Source organism: Neopsephotus bourkii, unplaced genomic scaffold (genome assembly GCF_033783945.1).
Source record: "Neopsephotus bourkii isolate Nb327-2 ecotype Australia unplaced genomic scaffold, CSIRO-AGI_Nbou_v1 NB_168, whole genome shotgun sequence".
Taxonomy (NCBI): domain Eukaryota; kingdom Metazoa; phylum Chordata; class Aves; order Psittaciformes; family Psittacidae; genus Neopsephotus; species Neopsephotus bourkii.
Genome location: NW_026900684.1, coordinates 1,119,816 through 1,143,313, shown reverse-complemented (window position 1 = coordinate 1,143,313; position 23,498 = coordinate 1,119,816). Strand labels below are relative to the sequence as shown.

At 37.6% G+C, this 23,498-nt stretch overlaps 1 protein-coding gene across 4 annotated transcripts in view; it reads left to right on the top strand.

Moving 5' to 3' along the window:
* The window catches only part of DLC1 (DLC1 Rho GTPase activating protein), a 226,610-nt gene that overhangs the window by 116,224 nt on the left and 86,888 nt on the right, over positions 1-23,498 (top strand). Inside the window, exon 1 of one of the 4 annotated variants that reach the window (XM_061370811.1) lies at positions 8,954-9,256. The exons of the other annotated variants lie outside the window; for them this stretch is intronic. Coding sequence (XP_061226795.1) covers positions 9,142-9,256 — 115 coding nt within the window. The 5' untranslated portion in view covers positions 8,954-9,141. Of the gene's footprint in view, positions 1-8,953; positions 9,257-23,498 lie in introns of those variants that run through there. 4 annotated transcript variants of the gene reach the window in all.

Genomic DNA, 23,498 nt, shown 5'->3' with positions numbered 1-23,498 from the left:
GTCAGTAAAAGCCCAGGTGAGGCAGGTTCTCTCATTCATGCAACTTGCTGTAGGGCTGGCAGTATCCCAGGACTGTGTTTGCAAAGACTTCCAGGGCTGTACATATCCTAGGTGAGCTATTGGTCACTAGTGTTCAGTGCTGCAGAACTGCTGTGAAATAGTTTCTCAGGGGCTTGCCAACGGCTAAAACAAAAGGACTTTCAGAAAACGAGTATGTCTAAAAAAAAGCAAATTCAAGTACCAAGTAATTATCAAGTATTTAAGGAAAACTTGCTAAAATTTTTCAACATCAGGAAGATTGTATATCCTTTCATTCCTTTTCCCCAACGAACTGGGTATAAATGAACATGTAAATAAAGCACCTCAATGAAGTTATGTCACAGACAACTCCAGAAGAAATGGTTAGAGCATGGCAGATCCCAGAACCTGAAACCTGGACTCTGAGGAATTTAAGCAATCTTAAAAATAAATCCCAAATCTAACTATGCCAATAAACATTGGCTCAAAAATGGAGCAAGAAGTTACCATTCACAAACTGTCCAGCAGTGCTTTAATTAGTGAAATCTTGAAATCTGCTGAGGATTTGTTCCAATACATATCCAAAAGTTTAGCTTCAGTTTGGATCCTACCTCCTATGTCATTGTTTCCTTTGAAAATTCCAGGTTTTCTCCTGTTTTCTCTGCTACTGAGGCCACAAACCAGAAATTCAGGGAGGGTTATATTCCACTTGTCTTCACCATGACAAACCAACCTTCTGTAGAGATTGTGTTTCAGTGTTGCAATAGCAGCAGCAGAGATGAGATGGGAGGATGATAGCTCAGACTCTTTACATCACTTAATAAAACACATATTACACAGGGCAGTACTAATGAAGACGACTTACATAAGCCCCCTAAACTCCACTAAATCTTCTTAGGAATGAGCTTTTTCCATCTTACCCTGCAAGCGCTGGGGCTTTGTCTTTGGTTTAAAATTTCTTGCTGCTCTTTGATCTCTTTGTTCAGAATGATCTCAGTCTGTATTCTGAATTATCTCCCTGCTCACCCTCTGACTTAGATGAGTCCAACTAGCATAACACTCTCCACACTCCCATTCTGCTCATTGCCCTGTACACAGACACCAGCCGAACACTGTTAGATTATTTTAAACTCATTGAGTCATGTTTTACAACAAAATTGGTTTTATTCACAATTAGCGTTCATGTTGGCCACTGAAGTTGAGCTCAAAGATTTTGTTGCTTTAACACTTTATTAATATTGTGCTATTTTGTACAAGGGATGTCTAAAGAAGAAGATTAAAGAATCTTAGTATGACTGGGTAAACATGAACACGAGAGAGAGTGAGAAAGAATAAAAACAAAACAAGGACAGAAAATTGCTAACTATGAAATAAGTTTATAGAGACAGACTTTGAATAGGGAGTAACGATAAGCAATTGCTTGTTTGGGAAATGTTGGTCTGTTTGTTTTGGTTTGGTTTGTTGGTATGTTGTTTTTTTTTTGCTGGAACCTACAATTTTCTATAATTACCACTTTACATACAGCCACATTTGCATTTCCATTGTAAAAACCGACCTTAGGCCATATACTTTATTTTATGAAATTTTATTTGTTCTGCCTTAATCCCACTGGTAGGACCACTCAAGCTGTAATGTAGTACCCACCTGACAAAAAGATATTTCATTATGGGCCTTTTGCATGTCAGGTCACTGTGAAGTAAGAAAAAACAATGCTGCTTGATACTATTTTGCTGTAGTAAAACATAAAACACGACTAATGCTGAAAACTAATCTTAGTTCACAGCCTATTGCCATCAACTATTCTATATGAAAGCTACATAACAGAAAATTCTACAGCTCAAGATAGGTATTTGGAAGTGTTTGGACACCCCTACAGATTAATACTTCCATAAACTTCTCTAACTAGGTGCCTCACATATGGCTAAATAGAATGAAGATTTAACACTTTGTTTATCAATTGAATTTTAAACTATGTCACCAGTGTTCAATAATGTCCCATTTTTTCTCATTAACATGTAGTATTTCGGAAAACAGTTGTCAGCTTGAGTAAGACTGGATTTTCTAACAATGTAAAGATAGTTTATAACCAGTTATATTAAAAGAACATTCTAATATGGAACTTACATGTACAATTAATATGTACAACTTAAACTGGAAGTATATCTTCTATCATATTATTCAGTTACTTATAATTTTTTTATTTATGACTGTGCTTAGAAATGCTTTTTGCTTTCCTGTGCTGGTTTATTTAGTATTTTTGGAGCACACAGTGATAGTGAAACAGCAGTTAAGAAACAACCAGATAAGCTTACACTTTGAAGTACACAGAATTCCAGTGTTAGCTGTGGGGCTACTTGCAAAGCAAGGCCATAATGACACCATGAAGTTTGTTAAATATTGTTAATGTTCATTTGACATCATATTTAATTTGAAACTCATAAATGTATAAAAGACAGCTACTCTGTTTACATAAACCCATCAGCACATACTTATCATGCAACAAAAGGCATTAAGGTAGATACTTTGACAAGATCATCTCAGTGTTACACATTCTAACAGAATTCTTCAATGTGTAGGCATTGAAAAGTCCATCACTTGTGGCCTGCATCGTGGCCTGCTGATAGGGAAGGTGGATTTTGTGCCTTTTCTTTGCAACTACTTCCCCACACCTCTGCTAGCATGGGGAAACAGTTCAGGGACAGCAGGCCATGCACTCTTCACATCTGTGGAGAATGTTCGGGAAAATTTGTCTGTAAAATGGTCTAGTATCTCTTCTCCAGATAGATTGCATCTATTTAGCTCCTAGGCTGTTCAAAAGTTGACTACAGGGTGTTGACATGGGTCAGGGTACATTTTTCTGAGAGCAAAATGTGCTGGTACACATAATAACGAGGAGTGCTCTTCATTCTCATAATCAGCATCTTTGCACCAACCACCACCTGAGCTTTTACGATTATCTTATGTGCAGCTTCTGTTGAGATCAGCATGCAGAGCAGGTCCGGTCTCTTTTGTCCAGCTCAGCAGTGCTCCCACTGGCACAAAATAGTCACAAGCCCTTTTCCACTCCAGCAGAGGGGAGTAAAAGAAGCAATATGCAGGAGAGAAGCCAGTCATAGGAACCAGAGGTCAGATGATGGAGAAGGACATAACTGGGACAGGGATGGGGAGAAAACTGTACAAAGCATGATGGAACAGTCTTTAGAAGGTGGAGAAAACAGCAGGAAGGAACAACAAGTAAGGGGATTTGGAAAGGACTGAAAATCGAGAGGCTGAAGAGGAGAGGGCATCATACAGAAATCAGCAGACAAATCTAGCATATAGGCTGGGAAGGCTCGCAACTTGTTCTATGCTTTTTTCCATCACTTCATTTTATGATGCAGTGACACTTGACAGAGAAACAATTCTAATGTTCTCCCTCAATATCACTTGAGTAGGAGGCCAAAACACAGAAAGAGAAAATATTCTTCTTCACTATAACCCATATCCCACCTGCCTTCCAAGTCTGGAGGCTTGGTCTTCTATAGCATGCTGATTTTCACTCCTAGTAAAAGAAATTAGAAAATAATGTCCATCTGAAATTTTTATTCTCAGTTTGGAAGAAAACAGAAAAACTTGTCCTGGTAAGATTGTTTCATTAAAGTGTCTCTTTGGAAATACCAGTGTTACATACCCATCCCTCCCATGATGGGAGGAAGGAAATGAGGATGACAGAGTGTGGCTGCCACTCTAAGACCACTGCTTCCAGGGCTGCTAACTAAAGAGGCAAGGGGAAAGCTGAGCACTAGAAAGTAGCCCATGGGATGGACAATTGCCCAGTTGTTTTTCACCCTTACACCCTGGATATTTCTACCTTATCTGATTGAACAACAGAGTTGGTGGGTTTTTTTAAACCAAATCAAATTGAATAAAGAAGTGGCTTTGTCATATCAAGCATTTTGTTGGGATTTCTCAAGACTCTATTGAAACTTTAGTTTCCAGAAAGTACATTTTATTTGCCCATCTTTCTGTAGGAATTTCTCTAAATCTTTACAGTCCGCTCTGATTGGTGGCTACTTCTTGTCTAAAGATCTGATATGTATCAGATTTCTCAGATACTGCAGATGTTGCAGTACCAGATTTTCTTTTGGAAAGCAACACACGTAGAAGCGAAAATTCAAAGGGCTCCCTTCCCAGTCTGGTATCCTAGATAGCATTTGGAGACATCTGCTGAGAGATGAAACAATGACATATGCTATGTGCTCAGCAGGCATTTTTAATTAGACCTAAACTTTTGGTTCTGAATCATTCTTTTGTTTGTGAAACTTTTGGAGAGTCATGGGATTACCTTTCTGCTTCAAGGGGACAGAATCATATAGATGAACCAGAGATAAACATGAGAATTTGCACATTTATAAACACACAGAAGGAAAGCTGATGCATTTTGAGCAAGCCTGAAGAGAGTGACTCTTGTGTAACTGTTTACTTCCTAGGACCAGGACATTGCTAGAACTAAAAATGAGATCACCATTCCCATCCATCCCAGTACCTGATACATTCTGACTGCTCTGTTCCTTAAAGAGGAAAAGGGATCTTTAATGTTATCTTTGCAGACTGAAGTATGGATAGAATCACTAAAGGACAGAAAACAGATATGTTTGGCAAGCTTAGATCCTTCAGGTTGAACTGCTGAGGGGTGGTAAGGTTATAAGGAATTAGCTTCTGCCTTCCTCAGCTGGTTTAAGAACGATGAACAGCACTTTACAAGTAGATCCAGCCTTAAGAGGAAAATTGTAGAGGCCCAGCTTTGCTTGTATTAACAAGGCATTTCTATAAATATTCCTGAACAGAGAAGTGGGAGCAGTCAGCGGCTGCAGTCCAGAGGCAGGCTAGGCATGGGCAACAGGAAAGACGCTGTCCTGAGAGCAGCAGTGGCTGGGCCAGGAGTACAGGGCTCGGCCTGGCTCCAGGCCGGCTGGGCGGGCAAGTAGGGATCTGGCCCCTATAAATATTTGCTTCTGGAATTCCAGAAAGACTCTTCCCTGGGCATGCATGCTGCTCTGCACGTGTGCACGGACGCCTCTTTCCTGAGGGTATACTCATGTCACCTTTCTCCCTGAATGCTGGCTGCTGCATTCCACTCTTGTCAGCAGCAGACCCCTCTCCTTCAGATTCCCATCATATTTGTAGTCCAGCAGACATTTTTGTTGACCCATCCAGTTTATCTTTTGAGCATAGAACTTTCTTTGGTTTTTTTTTAATCTCAGCCAATGAATAGAATATACTGAATAAAGTAAAATAATTCTGGAAGACAGATGGAGTATTGACTGCACTATGACTGTGATAACTATGAATATTATTCAAATATAAAACCTGTGATCTTCCATAAGTTTCCAGACATGCTGAAACCAAGAGATAGAGCTACATAAATTTTTCCCAGATGCCAGTTGGGAGGTTAAGACTGCTTATTTCTGCACGGATCTTGCTGCAGTATTCGTATACATCTAATTGGGTTGCAGACGCAAGGGTACATAAGCCATTTCACAGCTAAAGGTATTTGTTTTCGGGATATTTTCCAGTAGATTTTCAAAAAGAGTAGCACAACGTTTTGCCATTTTCTTTGAAAACATTTTCTTTGCCAGTCCATAAATCTCACCATTAAAACTTTTTTTCTTTTCATGTCATTCACAGTCCTTCAGTTTAACTGTTTGGTTTAACACCTTTTCTCATAAATTCATCTAATGCATTCATGTTGACTGACATCAGGGTTTCACCAGATGAGGTCCATACACATGTACTTAGTACCATTGGCATCCTCTTCCAGTTCAGACTGTGATCATGATTTTAACAGAGAAATGGAGGAAGCTTTCCATATACGTAATCTGAAGGTAACTGCAGGCATGAGACTTGGGTAGATGTCTCCCTACAAACAACTACACATGAAAGGGGACAGGAAATATGTCTGACCTGAAAGAGAAAATACCACTACATAAGCAGAGCTGTGTCTGTGAATGCAGGAGGAGCTTGCAGGGCTCTCAACACAAGTATCATATAATGGCACGGCTGCTGGGGCAGCTTGGCAGCTTTTCCTTAAACGCATGGGGGTTTCCCAGCACAGAACTGAGCCACTGCCATCATGGCCCTGCTGCCACCAGCTTTCAGTATCCCAGCACACTGTATTTTGTGTATGCCTTTTCAACATCTTTCGGGTATTGAGAGGTCCAGATCAAAACTGAGCGCATTGGTGTAGAAGGGGCATCATTTAAATAATGCAAGAATAGAAACTGAAGTGCAGCTGTGCTCTGAAGCCTCCTATTTATATGTTTTAACAATCATTTTATGCTTTTATATTGTATGGCAAACTCTTATTTTATGACCATAGTGAATGGCATGCGTCTCAAATTTCTCTCTCTCTGATTGTATGTTTGCGTTTAACTGTCTTCCCCATTAAATCTCTCAGTCTATACTTTTCTGAAATCAATGTCCTTTTATTTCCTATCCATGTTTCTGGCCTACCTATACCTAATTGTTTTCCTGTTCATGGTCCAGCAAGAATTTTTTGACATTTCATTAAATCCCTTACACAATCTTACTCTATATATGTTGTAACATCAGACAAGCAGACTCCCTTAGCCTTCCTCCTTTGCTTTGCTACAGTTTATCTTTACTTCTCCTTTGCCCTTTGTTGGGTCATTCTGACATTTTCCAGCCCGTATAGTTGAACTGGTTGCACCGTTTTAAATATTTTGAGCTGTAACATGTCTATATGTGTGACAGAACCCACAGTAATTCTCAAAGAGTTAAACCTTGATCAGCAATATATATATATTGCTCTTTTTATTTTTAAATTTTAAAAAGTTGGTTTAGCTGCTAAAATGAATACTGGTTGGTGTGTTTTTATTGACATTTTAGCCTGGATCAGGTGTATGCTTTTAAAAAGGATCTCCTTACATTACCCTTTGGTTCATAGCTCTGAGCAGTCTTGAAGTGTATGAATTGAATGGCTTTCAGTTGAAACTAAGTCAGAAGATGCACCCTGGTAGTGCATTAGTGATCTCCAAACCAGGGAGAGGATTCATTCAGTTCATGAGACCCAGGCTGAACTAATTAAAAGTTCAATCTTGAGATGTGTCAGAACCGTGGTAACTTTTATTTTGCTGCATAAATCCACTCTTTCTGGGTCGTATTGTTGGTAACATAGATGGAGCCACTGGTAGATAAAAATCTGCTGCAACTGCCTTCTCCCTTGATGCCTTCTGTTCTCCTCTGTCAGTGGTACTCAGTTGAAATATGGAGGTATATACATCCAGTTCCAGATTTAGGTATTGCTTACTGCATTCTCATTTTAAAATTAATTAGTGCTCTTCTAATCTAGTAACTAATAGAAGCAATGGCATAGGTCACCTGAACAGGGTGTATGTGCTTCAAAGTAGATAGGTTATGCTCTGGTCATCGTGTCAGCATTTGCCTATCTAAACGTCATTGCTTGTTCTACAAATAATTTTTGCCAGATTAATTAAAAAAACCTCCACCCAAACCCAACACACATTTCCAGAGTGTGCAGTCACATTGAATTTCTCAAGAGAGTTGGCTGCTGCTTTCTCCATCTGACCTCAAAAAGTAGGAGGGCTGTAATGAGGAAAGTAACTGCAAACTGTAGAGATCCTTTGCTGCTCGTGGTTTTGTTCGAAGTTGTACACAGGACATTAGTGTTTGCAGATGCTCTATAAAGATAAAAGACAAAGGCCTAGATGGGAAGAAATTATGACCTCCATTAAATAGATGGTGAGCCAATTTGTCCCTCAGTTACACTATTGCAAAGCCTGTAAATTTTTTCTCATTGTTGGAATGAGATCATGGTTTGTCTTAAAGGAAATGAGAACTGGTGAAAATTAAGGGAACTGAGAATGCACTGGGAAAAAAAAAATTAACAAATAAGAAAGTGTGAACTAAATTATCTAGAATAACAAAAAAAGAGAAACTGTTTTGTTCTTAGGAAGGAATTCAAAGGGAGTAGAAAACCACAGGCTGAAACTCGTGATTCTGTAATTTGATCTGTGTGCCAACCTTGTGAGGTTAATCAATCAATTTTAATGATAACATAATACTTCTCTAGAAAATAATGGTATCTGACTTTAACAACTGTATTTGCTGTGAAAATGAATGACTCCACCTTGAATTAACATGAAGACAACTTTATTCAACTGTTCTTTCCCTGGTAACAAAGGAGATTAGGTTTTTAGGTTGGGATCTCTCACCTCTTCATACATTACCATACATAATAGTAGAAGGGGAAATTGAGTCTCAGCTACTCCTTTATTCCTCCCTCTCTCCCTCAGGAAAGCCATGGGACACAGTAATCAATTAAAAAGGTCAAAATAAGCAAGGCCAAATGGCTTCATTTACTGCGACTATTAATCTCAGTTACATGCATAAACTTTTTACATATGGGACTTTATCTTTCCCTTCAGCAAAGATGTGAGGCCTAGTTCACTCTCATTTTTTTTGTTTTTGTCTCCCCTTTCCCTCTCATTTTTGTATTTTCATTCCTTTCCTGCTGCATTGGCATGAAGTACTACATACAGGGAACTCAGTATCGGGCCCTATTCTGTGCCACAGCTAGGATGATACGCAAGAAAAATAAGGTAATGAAATAAAATACCTGAACTGCAGAGGCTTAAAATTACTTTATCTCTTTTCTATTTCTTACCTTTTTCATGTCAAAACATGAAAGATTACCTGAAATATCAGTTAAGCAGGGAAATATTATCCTAATAAATTAGCATGCAAGTATGCGCCTGGTAAGTTATTTGATTAAACAGGAAGCTAGAATCCTATAGATATCCACAAATAAAGCCCCAAATCTAAATGACTGTATCGTTAGCTCATTTGTAAACTGTTCCAGATGTAAGATTTTGGCAGCTTTCCAGTAGGCTGGCTGCAGTCTGAGCTTTCCTGCATCCGCAGTGAGAACTGCAATGCCTGACTCTTCAAGCAAAAGCTCCACAGGGCTCATGACAAATTATATAAAGTAACAACCTGCCTGCCTGGCGAAGAGAAATTCAGACAGACCCTGGGCAAAGCATGCCCTTTTTCCAGGGACTAAGCTACAGCCGTTTGACTCTGGATGTGTGATCGATCTGCATTATGCACCACCCAGTGAAAGCCCCTCTGAGAAGATCATTTAGTGATCATATCAGGGACTCCACTGCTAGAGCCTTGGATGTTATCTGGAAAAACACGAGAGACAGACGACTGGCAGGTGAGAGAGGATATTACATAAGTATATTTTAAGATTCAGAAGGCACCATAATTAACGATGCTAATTAGTGGTATCATTTGCATAACGTATCGCTATCGCCTCTAAGTATTTCTCCAGCCTTTTGTTTCTATCATGTTACTTCAGTGCTGTGCCTGTGCTGGGGCTGTGTGTGCTCCTTTAACGAGATGTGTGTGCTCCTTTAACGAGATGACATAAGCATCAGTTAGAAGAAAAGGAGCAGAGAATTTTGGTGCGATATTATGGTACAAACTCCTCAGACTGAAGTGTGCTGAAGCATTTTATTTTGCTGTTAGGTCAGACCCTGCGCTTTACTGCCTTGATGTGCTTCAGTGAGTTGTGTTACAGAGTGTTTTGCAGCCAAGGAGTGTGTCAGTTCGAATATCTGGGCTGTGCACTGAGCAATTACTGGTATTTCCTCTGGCAAGGATTTCAGTGCTGGGAGTTCCAAGTGAGTGTCAGGTATGCCAGAGCTATGCTTCTGAAATATAAATTACCAGCCAACTATATGGTTGCAGTTCATATTTTTATTTTGATTTGCAAAAACTCGATACAAACCATAATAGAGGGCTGGAGAATGTAATTTAGCTTGCTTTGTTTTCCTCATCTGTTATTGTCTGCTAGATTGAATGCTTCTTGTTCACCCTGCTGGGGTTGTTACTTTCATTATTGCAGCATTTAGAGGTTTCAGAAAAGGCAGCAGTGGGTCACACAGTGGGTGTGACTTGTCAGAGGGATCGCTTTGGTTTGTTTGTATACAGTGGGGGTGGCTTATCCGAGGGGAGGAGAAATGTTAATAATGATAAGATCAGAGATGAGATAGATGACCAAGAGGCAGACCGTATGACTCACTAATGTAAACTGAACTTTCACATCATTCTCCTGCATTTATGTTTTGGAGATATAAGAGCAGCTAAGTGCTCAACAGACATTTGTGATGGTGCACCAATTCCAAAACTGATTACATCAGGTAATCAGGCAGTGAGTGATCTATAACGACACACAGGACAAAAAAACCTGTTTTAAATTAGAGCACCTCATGAAAACCTTGTTCTGTCCAGTGTGTTAGTGGCTGGATCAATTATGTGCCTGTTTGCATGGATGTCAAAGGACAGTGAGTTCCCTAAGCTGAGAACCTCATCTTTACCACTGTTTTACAGTAAAACTCCATGGTCACATTTGCTTTAATGCTCAGCACTTAGTCACAAACATGGCAGTGTTATGAAAGTGCTGGACATTAACCTCTCTTCCATGGCAAACCGAACCAGGCAGACAGCCCATTTAATCTCTCAAAGGTATGTTAGAAAACTGGGCTTCTTTGGTCACATAAAGACTGCAGGGCATGGAACAGCAGTCGCAATGCAGGTCCTGATCTTCAGGACATTGTTGAAACTCCACTGGAAGGAGCATTGACAAGGAAGAAATTCTGAGTAAAAAGGCATGGACGTTACACAAATCTATAAAAGGGAAGTTAGTGGGGACAAGTCAGCCTTTGTTTAATCTGCATGTTGCCTGGTCAGCTAGATGCTTGTTTGCCCTGGCATTCATTTCCATTCCACCTGCTAGAGATGTTTATGTAAATGCTTTGAAGTGACCTTTTCAATTTATAGTTAAGTTCAGAATGGCATTTGCATCAGCAGACTCCAAGTACCTCTGGCCTGTGTCCATGTAAGACAACTAATGCCAACTGTCTTACAAAATTGCTTTTCTCTCATCAGTTCACATAGGAAAGCATATAATGACATGGTTTTTATGCCTTCTGTATGTGACCTACATATGAAAATATGCAGGTTTTATCAGGATCCAAAAAGGTTTTGATAATCGTATATATTTAACTTTGCATATGATTGTCAAACACTTGGGGGATAGACAACAGCTAATTATATTTCTTGAGACTCTGTCACATTCCTAGAAATGAGGAGTGAACGTGAACCCTCTAGCCTCTTTAGCTGTGCTGATAAGGGGCAGCATGTTTTTATTCTGCTTGGCAGATGATTATAAGCCATCACAGTTTTTATCAATAGAAGGCTTAGATGTTAGAGGACCCTTAAAAGCAGTGACAGTTCCATTTTCCAGGCTGTGCTGATGATGTGAGCTTGTCAGTCCACTAGTATATTTGGGCTGCTGTCAGTCAGAAAGTTAGAAAATCATCAGGCTAAACCCCCAGCAAGCAGTGCAGTATATAATAGGAATAGATATTAGGCTGTATTCCTGAAAATACTTCATGAATAACAGATTCAGCAAGAGAAACAAAACAGCAACAAGTTGTGTTCCTTTTCTGTTTGTTCTCCAGAATATTAGCAGTTTAAACTGCTGACTACCTAAAAATGGTAAAGAAGGGTCACGACACTGAAATAAGAAATCTACTTAGATCAGCAATTTGTGTTATCAGGACACACCTTTTAAAAAAGCACATGATATTTGCAGAAGAAACAAGAAAATGTGAAATATGCATTCTTCATGGTGCGTTCAAGAAAAAGTAATATTTTGCCTGTAAAAAAAACCCCAGCCTGCACATAGAAATAGCAGATAATGCAATATAATCTGATCTAATCATTGAACAGGCAGTACTGTCTACCTCCTAAGTAGGAAAAATATTGTGGAAAATATCTTTGCCATTAGATCATGTAGTCTTTATGATACAAAGGAAAGGTAGAATTAGTCTTGGACAAAAAGAATCAAAGGTATTTAAAATGCTATTAACATTACATGGAACTAAAAGATTGTAGCTAAAGATGCTTTGATTTTGAGTGGGCACCATAAAGGGAAACTAATGAATATAGACTGTCCTGTCAGATGACCTCTGCATGCTGTCCTACCCTGGCCATGATGGAGTACCGTAGAGTAGCATCCTCACATTGCTTCTGAATCCTAACACCAGGACTGAGTTACTGCATGTGCTGTCTCATCTTATGGCAGAACAACCTGTGGTTCAGCCAGCTGGGGACAAGCACACTTGTATAAATATAGTATATTATTATACCATATTCTGGGATATTATTACTATTATATAAATATGGCATATTGTATAAATATGGTATATATTTATAACATAAGTGTCCTGAGGAGCAGGGAGATGCAGCTCAATGTAGTCTCATTATGGTCACGCTACTTTTTATGGCAGCCAGCTCTCGGTTTTCCACTTGGTGTTTTTTCTCCTCTTTTTTAGTTTACACAGGCAAAGGAAATCTAGACACATGTTTATAGTCATATCTGGTCATATTAAGTGTGGGAAATGAATCACTAAATAAATCACTAAACAAATAACCAAACAGAATGGAAACATTTTCAATAGCTGGAACATCAATAATGCCCAGTAGAGATGGGATAAAATCTGGGGCAATGGAATGAACAGCAAAGAGTAAGAGGACAGAATGACACTCAAGTTGCCAGATTCCCTAAATGGGCAATATGAAAACTGTTAGCTTTTCCTGTTACTACATTCATGAGAAATAGAAGCATTTCTTTGGGAATTCCCACTTTATTCCCTTTTAGTGATGCCAGGTCACATCCTCAGCTGGGAAGGGAAGCACATTCTTGCGTTTTCAGTGCACAGACCTTCCAACAGAGACCAGGATTTTATGTGCAAGAAGGGCAGCAGTGCTGAGTGAACTTCCTCAGAGCATGGAAGCATCATTCTCAGCTCTGAAATGCACATACCCTCAAACCCAGCAACTTTTTAGAAAACATGGTCAGACACTGAGTACAACTGACGACTCATATGCCTCTCTTTTAATGTTGGTTTGGTTTTTTTTTTTGGTGATGAAAAAGATAAGCTTTCTTCTGAAATATCTGGTATTACAGGAGAAAAAAAAAAGAATGTGTAGGTAGACTTGGCTTCGTGAATTACTGCTAGTTTTGCTGCAGTGGCTTAGTCATTGAAAGTCTGGGGAAAATCATTGCTTATTTGGTATTTCGAAAATTAACCTTTAACTTTTCTGTTTGCAGTTATTTATTTATTTATCACTTTCAATTATGTCAATTTTTTTAATTAAATTTCACTGAACTTCATAATATTTCATTTACCCCAGGATTAAATTAATTTTGTACCTCTGGCCCACTAAAACTAAAGTGGGCTTTTGCCATCCCTGGTTTTCTTGGTTTTGTTTCCTGTTAATTGCCAAAGAAATGAAGAATGACTCATTTGCAAAGATCTGTAACAGACTTCTGATTAGGCCTATTTTGCTAGTATTTGAATCATCTGGAAATATTACATATGTCCTTGTAAGTCATTGCTAAAGATGTGGCCAAAGAGACAACTCTGAAACTGCAGAAAAAGTAATTCCACCAAACAATTTTTTTCCATTTAGATTCCTTTTAGAAGACCATCCATCAGCTTTTATCTAGTTGTCATGTTATTAATAAAGGATGACTTAATTTTGAATCTAATTATGAAGAGTTTCTTTGCAGGCCCCTTTCAGTAGACCTTTTATTTTTGAATTTATGATGATTAGCTAGAATTATATTATTAAGTCTTTCATACCACGGCCATATCAATTTTTGCATAACTTATGTATGATCACCAAGATATCTGTGACGCACTATCTGCTTTTGCTGATGGTTAATTTGCTCTCCATTATCAGCATCCCTATATTTCCACTGGGGTTCTAATTCCTCTTTTCTATTATTCTTTTCCCTTAACTCTGATGCCTTAAAATGTGTCCTTTTATGGATTGCAAAATCTGTGAGTACAGGACTTACTTATTCTTTTAAAAGTCCCAGCTATTCCTTATACTTCTAGACATATATATATCTAACTATAGGAAGTAAAGGAAGCAAAGAAAGGACTTGTAATCCTTGGGAAATTTTTAAAGACCAACGTTAAGGCAGTGTTTTGAATTACATTTTACCTGTCCCTAAAATTTATACTCATGCAGAACAGAAATTACTGCTTTAAGTGTTTGCTTTGTTCTGTGATTGGAGAAAGATTTACACTGTGTGTAGGTGAAATAAGGTTTTAGAAAATGGATATGTTGCAAAACCTGAGACAACTTGATATATAGCTTCAAATATGTCACTTTTTGGCTATGTCAGCATTTTTAGGAAATTACTGACAGCCAGCCTGGAGACAACCTCCTATAGTTTTGGTGCTTTACTCAGGATACTTTACAAATGTTAAAAATAGCCACTGGCCACAAAGTAGAGAATGACTAGGTATTGATATGTACTTAATAGACTTTAATTTATGGAAAAGAAATAGGAAAACAGTGAACAACAATTGTCTAATAACAAAAAAAAACTATTTGTACAATAAAGCAGGTAAAGCATATCCAGTTCAAAACCTTTTAATTATTTTGGTTGAATGGTTACATATCTTTATAACGGTAAAGTTTACTCCCTTTGAGAGTGTTGAAGAGCTTTGTTGTTACCCATGTAATTACTAAACAAGTTTGTAGTGTAAGTAATTATTCTGAGAAAATACCAGTTTCATTTGTGTGATTTATAATTTTTCACATCTTTCAAATTCAGACATCAAATGTAATCAGAAATAATACATTTCATACACTGCATATACATGTCTACTTTTAAAAAATATTGCCGTCCTAAATTTCCAATAAGTATATAGAATATTACACACCTTTTTATAGCACTGGTGTTTTTATTGTGGAATGACTGGAATTCATTTAAGACAAAGTCCTTCAGTCAAAATCCTCATTCAAAGGGCAATTGCAATTAAATGCCTCATTAGGTTCTTATTCCATGTTCTATTTTTTAATTTCTCACTCTCCATATGAAAATGTAGAGAAGTGCCAGAAAGATCATAGCTGCCTTCAGCATGAGTCTCTTGGTGTTTAATTTCAGTTGCTGGAATGCCTTGTTTCCAGCACTCTTGTACTTCTAATTTGAAGTCTGATACTAATAGAGATTGGAGCACTCATAGAGAAAGGAAAGTGTGCATACTCCATCATCTTGTGTTTGTAATGGGTATTTTCATATATCAGAGTAAATTGCACCATTGGGGGACTGAACACTTGGAAAGTTTTATTTATGAGCTTCACATTTTCCTCCATTAGTGAAATTTAAAACATTTATTTCATGGAGCTCCACCATCATTTCTGTAGTCAGGCTACAACAATGACACTGTTTTGTCCAAGTTTACAATAAGTACACAGTATGCTAAGCATATTATAAAAGTGGTTGCTACAAAATCCTCACGCATTCAAGTTACAACAGCTGGAGGGGATTATGGAAATACACCCTTTTTTCAGCATTCTGTTTTTCCACAGTCATTGTAGCCAGTTCTAAGACTGCAGCAGTCAGACAGCAGCTCCATGTCCTGTCTTCTGCCTGGGATTTTAAGGATGTGCATAAGAGGAATTCAGTCCCAGGACACCTCAGCAATTAGGAATTTTTAGAAATAACTTTATGCTTTCCTGGGGACTCTGAACCGATTCTTTGTAAGTATGGGCCAAGGAGGGAGGGAGCATACCCAGAGCAGCCCACAAAACATGCCTAACAGGAACTGAGCAGTCATGTGGCTCTTCAAATGGAGAATGAGCACCCGAACATGAAAAACATCACCATTCTGTCAGACAGCTTGGACATGAGGGGAAGTTAAAAACCAATACACCTGGCAACCACCTGTTAGGAAACCAGCCTCATCATTTATACTTTTCAGCATGCAAGGCTTGTATGTGGTACATGTTCTCAGATGGGGATTAAAAATGAGTGAGAAAGATGAAAATTATGGTCTGATTTCCCCAGGCCCAGCTTTGTAATTCATCATCGTGGATACTGTTAAACTCTAGTCTTAAATGCTGGATACCACAAGATAAGCAGCATTCTGTCTCTGCTAAAAGTGTCTCCTTATGACAGACAACCAGGAGGCCTCATCTTCTGCTCTTTGAAGGTTCATATGCACTTCCCAAAAGCAGCAGGGGCTCCCGATACCCAGACCCAGGTCCCCAGACTGTATATTCTTTCGGCACCAAGCAAGAATTTTGCGCTTTTGAAAGACCATTATATATTTGAAACATTCCTAAAAACTGCTGAAAGTGCTCAACTGCTTTGTGTCTGATTGTTTGGAAGGAGCCTTGCTCACAAAATATTTCAACTGTTACAGTCATGCTAACATCTGGACATCTTCCTTACGTCAGAGGTGAATGATGAGATCCAGATGTTACGACTTACTGATGTTTTCATTAACTTCTTAGCAGTTTTGTCTTTGTTTTGTTTACCAACTGCAACTTCTTAACTCCAACTCACATATGTGTGTTACTGGGGAGAGTGGGGAGAAGAGCTGAAAAGAAGGGGGCAGCCAGAGAAATTAAATTAGTGTTTGGCCTAGATTCAGAAAAACTGATTTCTCTTATTACAGTGTGCTGTTCCAGGATATGCAGCCTGTGGGAAGGTTAGCCCCAGATGACAGGAAACATTTTGCTGAGCTGCTATTTTCAGTAAAAATGAGCTATACGATTTGCTAATTATGTTCTAATTTAAGAGTAAACAAGCTATGAAGACAACAGGAAATAAGGATGTAAGATAATATTGATGGCAACCTCGTGAACTTTGCATTTACAATCATGCTTAAACTTAACTGTCATATAGAGAATATTTATTACACTGAGGGAATGCCACTATTGCAGCAGACACAGAAGGGAGCCCAGTTACATTGTAGGCTACACATTAGGACCTAGCTGAATACTTCTTTTAAGGAAGATGTTGGCAATAAATGGTGTGTGGAAAAAAATAATAAAAAGAATCCAAGCAGCTGCATAGTATCTCCATGGTAATAAATGTTTTATATGTTTGCTAATTTTATATGACAGAATTCCACTTACAAGAATTTAAACCATTTTCAAAGGCTAGTTCCACCAGATTTTTTCCCACTGAAAATAGAATTAGCATAGGCATAACTGCTTTCCTTGCAATGCAAAACCCATGAAGAGGCTTAAGTGGATTTTAAAAAACTACCTGAACTTGTATTTTGCATTTTAAATAGTTCTGCATTTAAATTTGGGGAGAAAGGTGAAAAAGAGAGAAATATCAGAGCACACTGTTTGATTCATAGTATTATTCACTAAATGTTGCAGCATCCTTAGCACTGTGTAAGAAACTGAGATCAAGAAAGTCCTGTTTTGAAGAGATCATAATTTGTAAAACAGTCACTGTCAGTGCTCACTGGAAGGAGATTAATTCAAAAGCCATATAAATATATTTTTACATACTCAAAAAAACTGCAGACCAGTCCAGGAAGAGAACTTATCAGTCCACTGAACTTCCTCCTGCAGTGCTATGTTTCCCAGCTTGCAAGGATCAAAGCAGGACTGGGGCTCAGTGGAGGAATATGGGAGGGGAAAAAATGGACCAAATTCTCACTGTACTAGAGGTTGCTCTTTGATATTGGTATTTCCAGGCTGTGAGAAGGTCAATTAGCAGTATAGTTTATTTTTGGAGTTATGGATGGGTTTGCCTGAGGGTGCTCTATGTACACATATCTGTGTTAATCTCCTAAAGAGGCAGCTAATAAAAATAATAGGAAAGGAATGTTTAGACAGATTCTACTTCCAAAAGGTAAATCAAACATACAAAAAAGAATGAAGAAAATAAGGAATGGATAGCAGCTAGTCACTCTGTTGTTGGACAGCAAAAAAAAAAAAAGTGTAGCACAAGTGGGTTATAAGATCTGAGAAGGAATTTTCAATGTAATGCATTAAAAAGTTGTGACCAGATGTGCATAGAGGTTGCAAGGTATGATTTTATTACTTCACCTCACTTGGTCATTCCCCGTCTCTCATGTGATTTCATTTTAGTTGCATCTTTAATTCTCATGTTCTCTTATGTGATAATAGAATAGAACCCATCCATGACTGTCACTTTTGGATTATGCTAATAATACTAATTATACTAAATTACACTAATATAAATTAGAGTGGTTTATGTTTTGCAGTTTCTGGAAAACAGAGATGAAAGTTTACACATTTCTCTGAGGGAAATAGAAAGCCAATTGCTGAAAAGGCGTAGGGACAAAGGAAAACCTGCGTTGTGCTTTTCTCTTGTGCTTTCACTTTTTCAGGTCTCTATTGTGTCTCTTTCTCTCTGATACTCTAAAAGGCTTTTAGTCTCTGCCACAATCCTGAGAAGTTCATGTTCAAATTTTGCAGAATCCTCTCAGAGTTTCTGCCTTGTTATTCTTGTTACTTGATTATTAAGCTCTATTTTGACGGCCATCCTACAGTAGCAAAGTACATGCCACCTCAGCTGAAGTAACAACTAGCCTGCCCTGGTAAGCCATAGACACAAAGGGCTTGGCATGTGCCTTTGTCTGTCATTGTCTGTTGCATGACAGAACATCTCAAGGCATTAAACTGGCTCTGGTCCTAAGACTGTGGAAAATTTGTGTTGTCTGGTGTATACTTTATATAATTTTAAATGTACAAGATGTTCTTGTTTGCTTGGTTCATTAATCTGATATTCTTCAAGGCAGCTCAATCACTGAAATACAGAAAGTTTCCCTTGAAAAGGCTAGGCAGTAAGCACTTTTCTTCCAGACATGATTTCTGTGTAACATGCTTTCTTATCTGCACTTGTGCTTTGCAATGTCATTTGCACATCTTTGCAGTCAGCCTTCAGAGTTGAGGGGACAGAGACACTGCTGTGAAGTGTTCCCAGAAGGCTGGTACAAAAGAAGCCTGGACTCAGTCTTTTATTTTCCCTCTACCTCTGTCACTTGTCAAACATCTTTTTTTTGTCCTCAGACAGGTTTGCAGCTTCCTGGTGTGCTGTGTTTGCCTTAATATACTAGCTCTCGCTCCTACATGCCTACTTTTGTTCATCCTGAACATTTTCATTTAAAGATGGCAAATGAAAGCTTCAAGTATGTGAGATCCATCTGCCATGATGTTTCTGCTGATCAGTAGTTCAGCAAATGTTTCTGGGTCTTGTTGAACCCTTTACAGAGACAGACTTCAGGGAGCAGTGCCAAACACAACCATGTAATGAAGTGACCAGAAAGCATTAAGTTTTTCAGTGCAAATGAAAGCAACTTTCCTGATCAACCTGGTAAGGAGAGTTTTACTTTACTCTCAATTAGGTTGTTAAAGAGTAATCAGTAATTTGCAAAAATGACACAAAACATTGAGTGATTTTGCTGGAAGAAAGCTGAGATGAAAACAAAAGTTTGGTGGATTTCAAAGGCAAAGAAACCTTGGATAGAAATTCTAAGGAGAGTTGCATAAGACAAGCAGAACACCAACTTTTGCTGCTTTTAACCTGATGCAGTGAGAGAGATTCATGCAATGGATCTGAAGAAGAAAAACACTGATCTTGTCTCTAACACGTTCCTAATATGCTGCCTCATTTTGCAGAACCAGGAGAAACCAGATTGTGAGCAGGCATTTATGTTGACAAATTTGTTTTTCTGCTGTAAGAATTTGCTGACTGGACATACAATGCTAGCTCTTTAATACAAAAATGCTGACCATATTCTTCTGCATACCTCATATTTTAGAAACCTAAGAAACTAATGAGACTTACGCTATTGATACAATTCTGACATTCAATCGTGTAGCCAGAATTTGAGATTTTTTTCACTGCTGTATCAATGAAAAAAAGGAAAATGATGTTTCCATGTGATTTTTTTCAGTCTTGTGTATACTAATGCACACATACATATAGATATCTATGACATTTGCTCTGTTGACTGGCCTTTTGAATTTCTATGATAGGGTGAAGTGAATGAGATAAGAAGCATTCTCAAGTAAAAATAATCTTGTAGTCAGAATTTTCAAGGTTTTGTACTAATGATTCTTCCTTACCTTTAGATTGAATTCTAAGGTCAGTCCAGGGTCCCTGAAAGCTTTTTGTTTGTGGATTGTGAGTTCATCTTTTGCACCTCAGGTCATATGGAATAGCCATGGTTCCTTTTCTAAGGCCAAAAAGACTACTGTGGTCAACAGCTCTAACCTTCTACATTATAAATGCCATAAAATCCCACACAGTAACTTGCACATTATTTGAGAAAGCTATGTATTTTATTTTAATTTAAAGAGTTCAGATACCCATTTTCTGAATTTTCATACTCCAGTAATAGCTTTTATAATTTGATTTTGAGTCTTTAGTTCATTAGAAGATAAAATTATCTGTGGTCTGCTAGGACCCTCAAGCAAGCACTCAGCTACTTCAAGCAGGAGGGAAAATGACTGCACAAATATTTATCACTGGCATCAGCACAAGTATTACAGAAACACAGACTCCCTGGCTTATTTCCAAGTCATGGCAGCTTTTAAGAGAACTTGAAGCCACTTTTCAATTTGAATCTGTTCTTTGAAAAGACTTGGTAAAATCTGTTCCATTTCTTATGCATTCTTATGAATTCTTACTTCTTATAAGCTACCATCTATAGGCTTTAAGGGTTTAGCCTGCAACCTGACATAGTAAAATATTACATATGTTTGCTTTGTATCATTTCAAATGAAACCTCCCTCTGTACCTGTTAGAAATGTAGAAGTGCAGTGAAGTATATGCGCAGTTATGTTCCACAGTATTTTAACTTTACAGAAGCTGACCAATTAATACCTATGTTATAATCCTCTGGAGATTTTTTTTTCATCTGGACAGATATGCAGAAGAGTTAAAAAATGAACACTCAGTGAAAATGAAAAAAAAAATAGAGATTAGATTAAAGGTGAAATAATTTGTTGATTGAATAGAAGATATTGCTAACTTGAACTTAGTTTGGGAAGTTTTGTAAGTATCTTATAATAAATTATTGGATGTAAATCAATAAAGTTAGATGGTCTTGAATGGAAATACCTTTTCATTGTACAGAATTTAAATAGCTTATGTCTTACCAGGAGCAAGGAATTTTGCTGATGTGAAAGCAACAATAACTTCACTAAGGAAAGTATGTAGTCCAACAGAAAAAGATGAACAAGTTGAACACAGGTATTTTGATGAGATTTCAAAGATCAATAAAAAGATACTGCACATTTTTCAATCTTTCCAGCTACCACAAGTATAAATAATTAATCAAGCCTACACAGAAAAGCTTGTAACTTGTACCCTTGCACTTAACTGTCATTGCAGCATTTATGGGTGACCATAAAACCTAATTCCTTTCCCAGTATCCTGCTATCTGAATTCCTATATTGTTCTATCATCCCATCAGATGTCTGTGTTTAAGAAGAGAAATAATGACAATCTCCTCTCTTTTTCTCAGACTGCAAAAAGCAGTAATTATTGAAAAAAACTTGTTTTGCTTCTTTCATGAGTTCATATTCTTCTTCCATATTTTAATTAGTAGTACTTATAAATTCTTTTGCTCATAAGGTATCTTATATTGTAATGTCACTGGGGTTAGCATCCTTAGACAGCCCATTTGAAAGCTGAAACCAGTAGTTTCTGATCCCTGAGCCCACCACTGCTTTTAATAAGATCTACTGAAGCTGTTAGGAATTAAAGGTCATTACAGCTTTGTGTATATTTGGGCTATTTGGCAAAATTAGCTTGCCATGGTGGCCTGATGGGTAATGATGAGCACATCTGGTTCCATTTCTTTGGAGCTACAAGAGCAAGATGTAATTTCAAACATGAGGTTTCGTTATCCACCACCTGGGGAAACATCCACAGGGATTTAACTCTTCTCTGCCCCCTTTATTTAAGATCATCGACTCCAGTTCTTCTTTTGTCTCCAATGCATCACACCATTTAATTCCCATTATTTCAGTTTTCTGCCAGGGGCCAGTTCATAATATTAGGTACAAAATGGTTCAAGACAAGGATAGAAAACAATCATGTGTTCCTGCAATGCCTGGAACAGGTGCTGATCACCCTGTAATAGACCTCTTTATACAGTGGCAGTGCAGCAGGTGAAGTTTAGCTTGAGGACAGAGGGTTCATAGCAATAAGCAAAACTGACTTTTTTTTTCTCTGAATGGTAGAAATCTTTTAAACCATTTAATGTGTTTCAAAATAGACCAGAATTACATCAGTAGGAAAATTAATCTTAAACAATTTGTTATTTAAACAAATAAGCTAAATGAAGATTTTTAAAACTAGGATTTTATGTATTTTATTTCTATGAAACTGTATTTTAAAGATAGTACAATTAAAATGTCTACTCCAGTACCACAATAAGCATAGTAAAAATAAAATAATAAAAAAATAAAATAAAAAAAAAAAACAAAACAAAAACCCCACAGATTACCTTAAACATATTTTGATTACATAGTTTCTTGGTGTAAATATATGTGTAGTTACTTTCATTATGAAAACAGCGTCAACTGTAAAGTATTGCTAGATCTAATGTTCAGTACATCTTCTCTATTATTTTGTTGTTATTTGTTTTGCTAGTCATAATTCTCTGAATTCAAAGAGCTTGAGTGGAAATGAGAGGCAATCTGGATGTTTGGCTATGTGTAGGAGTACACTAGAATTACCATTGATATTTTCCAGTGTTCTCAAAGCAGATAAGGTTATAATGCACACCTGCTTGTTTTATCATTGATGATTACTAGAAAGCATGAGAAATATAATAAAATATTATTCAGAAATATAAACCAGGAAGAAGTTAATGGGACCAAAACTAACTTATAACAGTTCTTGAAAAAAAAGACTAAATTTTATACCAAGCAAGTGAGGGCTTTTTATTTTTGTTTCAATTATTTCCATGTTGTTAAATCACCGTGAAAACTGGGGAATGGGTATACCTTCTCCAGTATATTAAGTAATCCAACTAAAATCTCCATGTGCATTTATTCTGTTTCTTCTTCCCATTTGTGTGAATGCTGGCATAGAAATAAACAAAAGGCAAGAGCAAAGCAGGCACTTGGACTCACTTGCTCTTGAACGGGAAAGCAAGAACTCATCACCACTCTTACAGGGAATCCATAAAACTGTATTTACAAATTTCAGGTTGTTAATTACCATCAGCCGTCTATTATCATATCTAAAAAGTCATCTCACCCCTCCTGGGGTGTGGCAGAAGTATGGTGCTTTTAGCAGAAAGGTGCCCTAACACAGCCTTTTGAAGAAAGCCAGAACAACAGAAGATTAATAACTCTTAGGAAAAGTAGAAATGGAAATAAAATTCCTATACTGAGACTGAATCTCATCTGCCTGACTCAGACATACTCTTCAATTTGCCTAAAACTTCCCACAAATTTCTCATTAAGTTTTTGCAACCTCTCCAAAAAATAGCTACAATCTCAGAGGAGTTTGGTTTTGTAATACTTAAAACTGCTTCTGACCCATACAAATAAAGCAGTATTTTGGAACTAAGTCA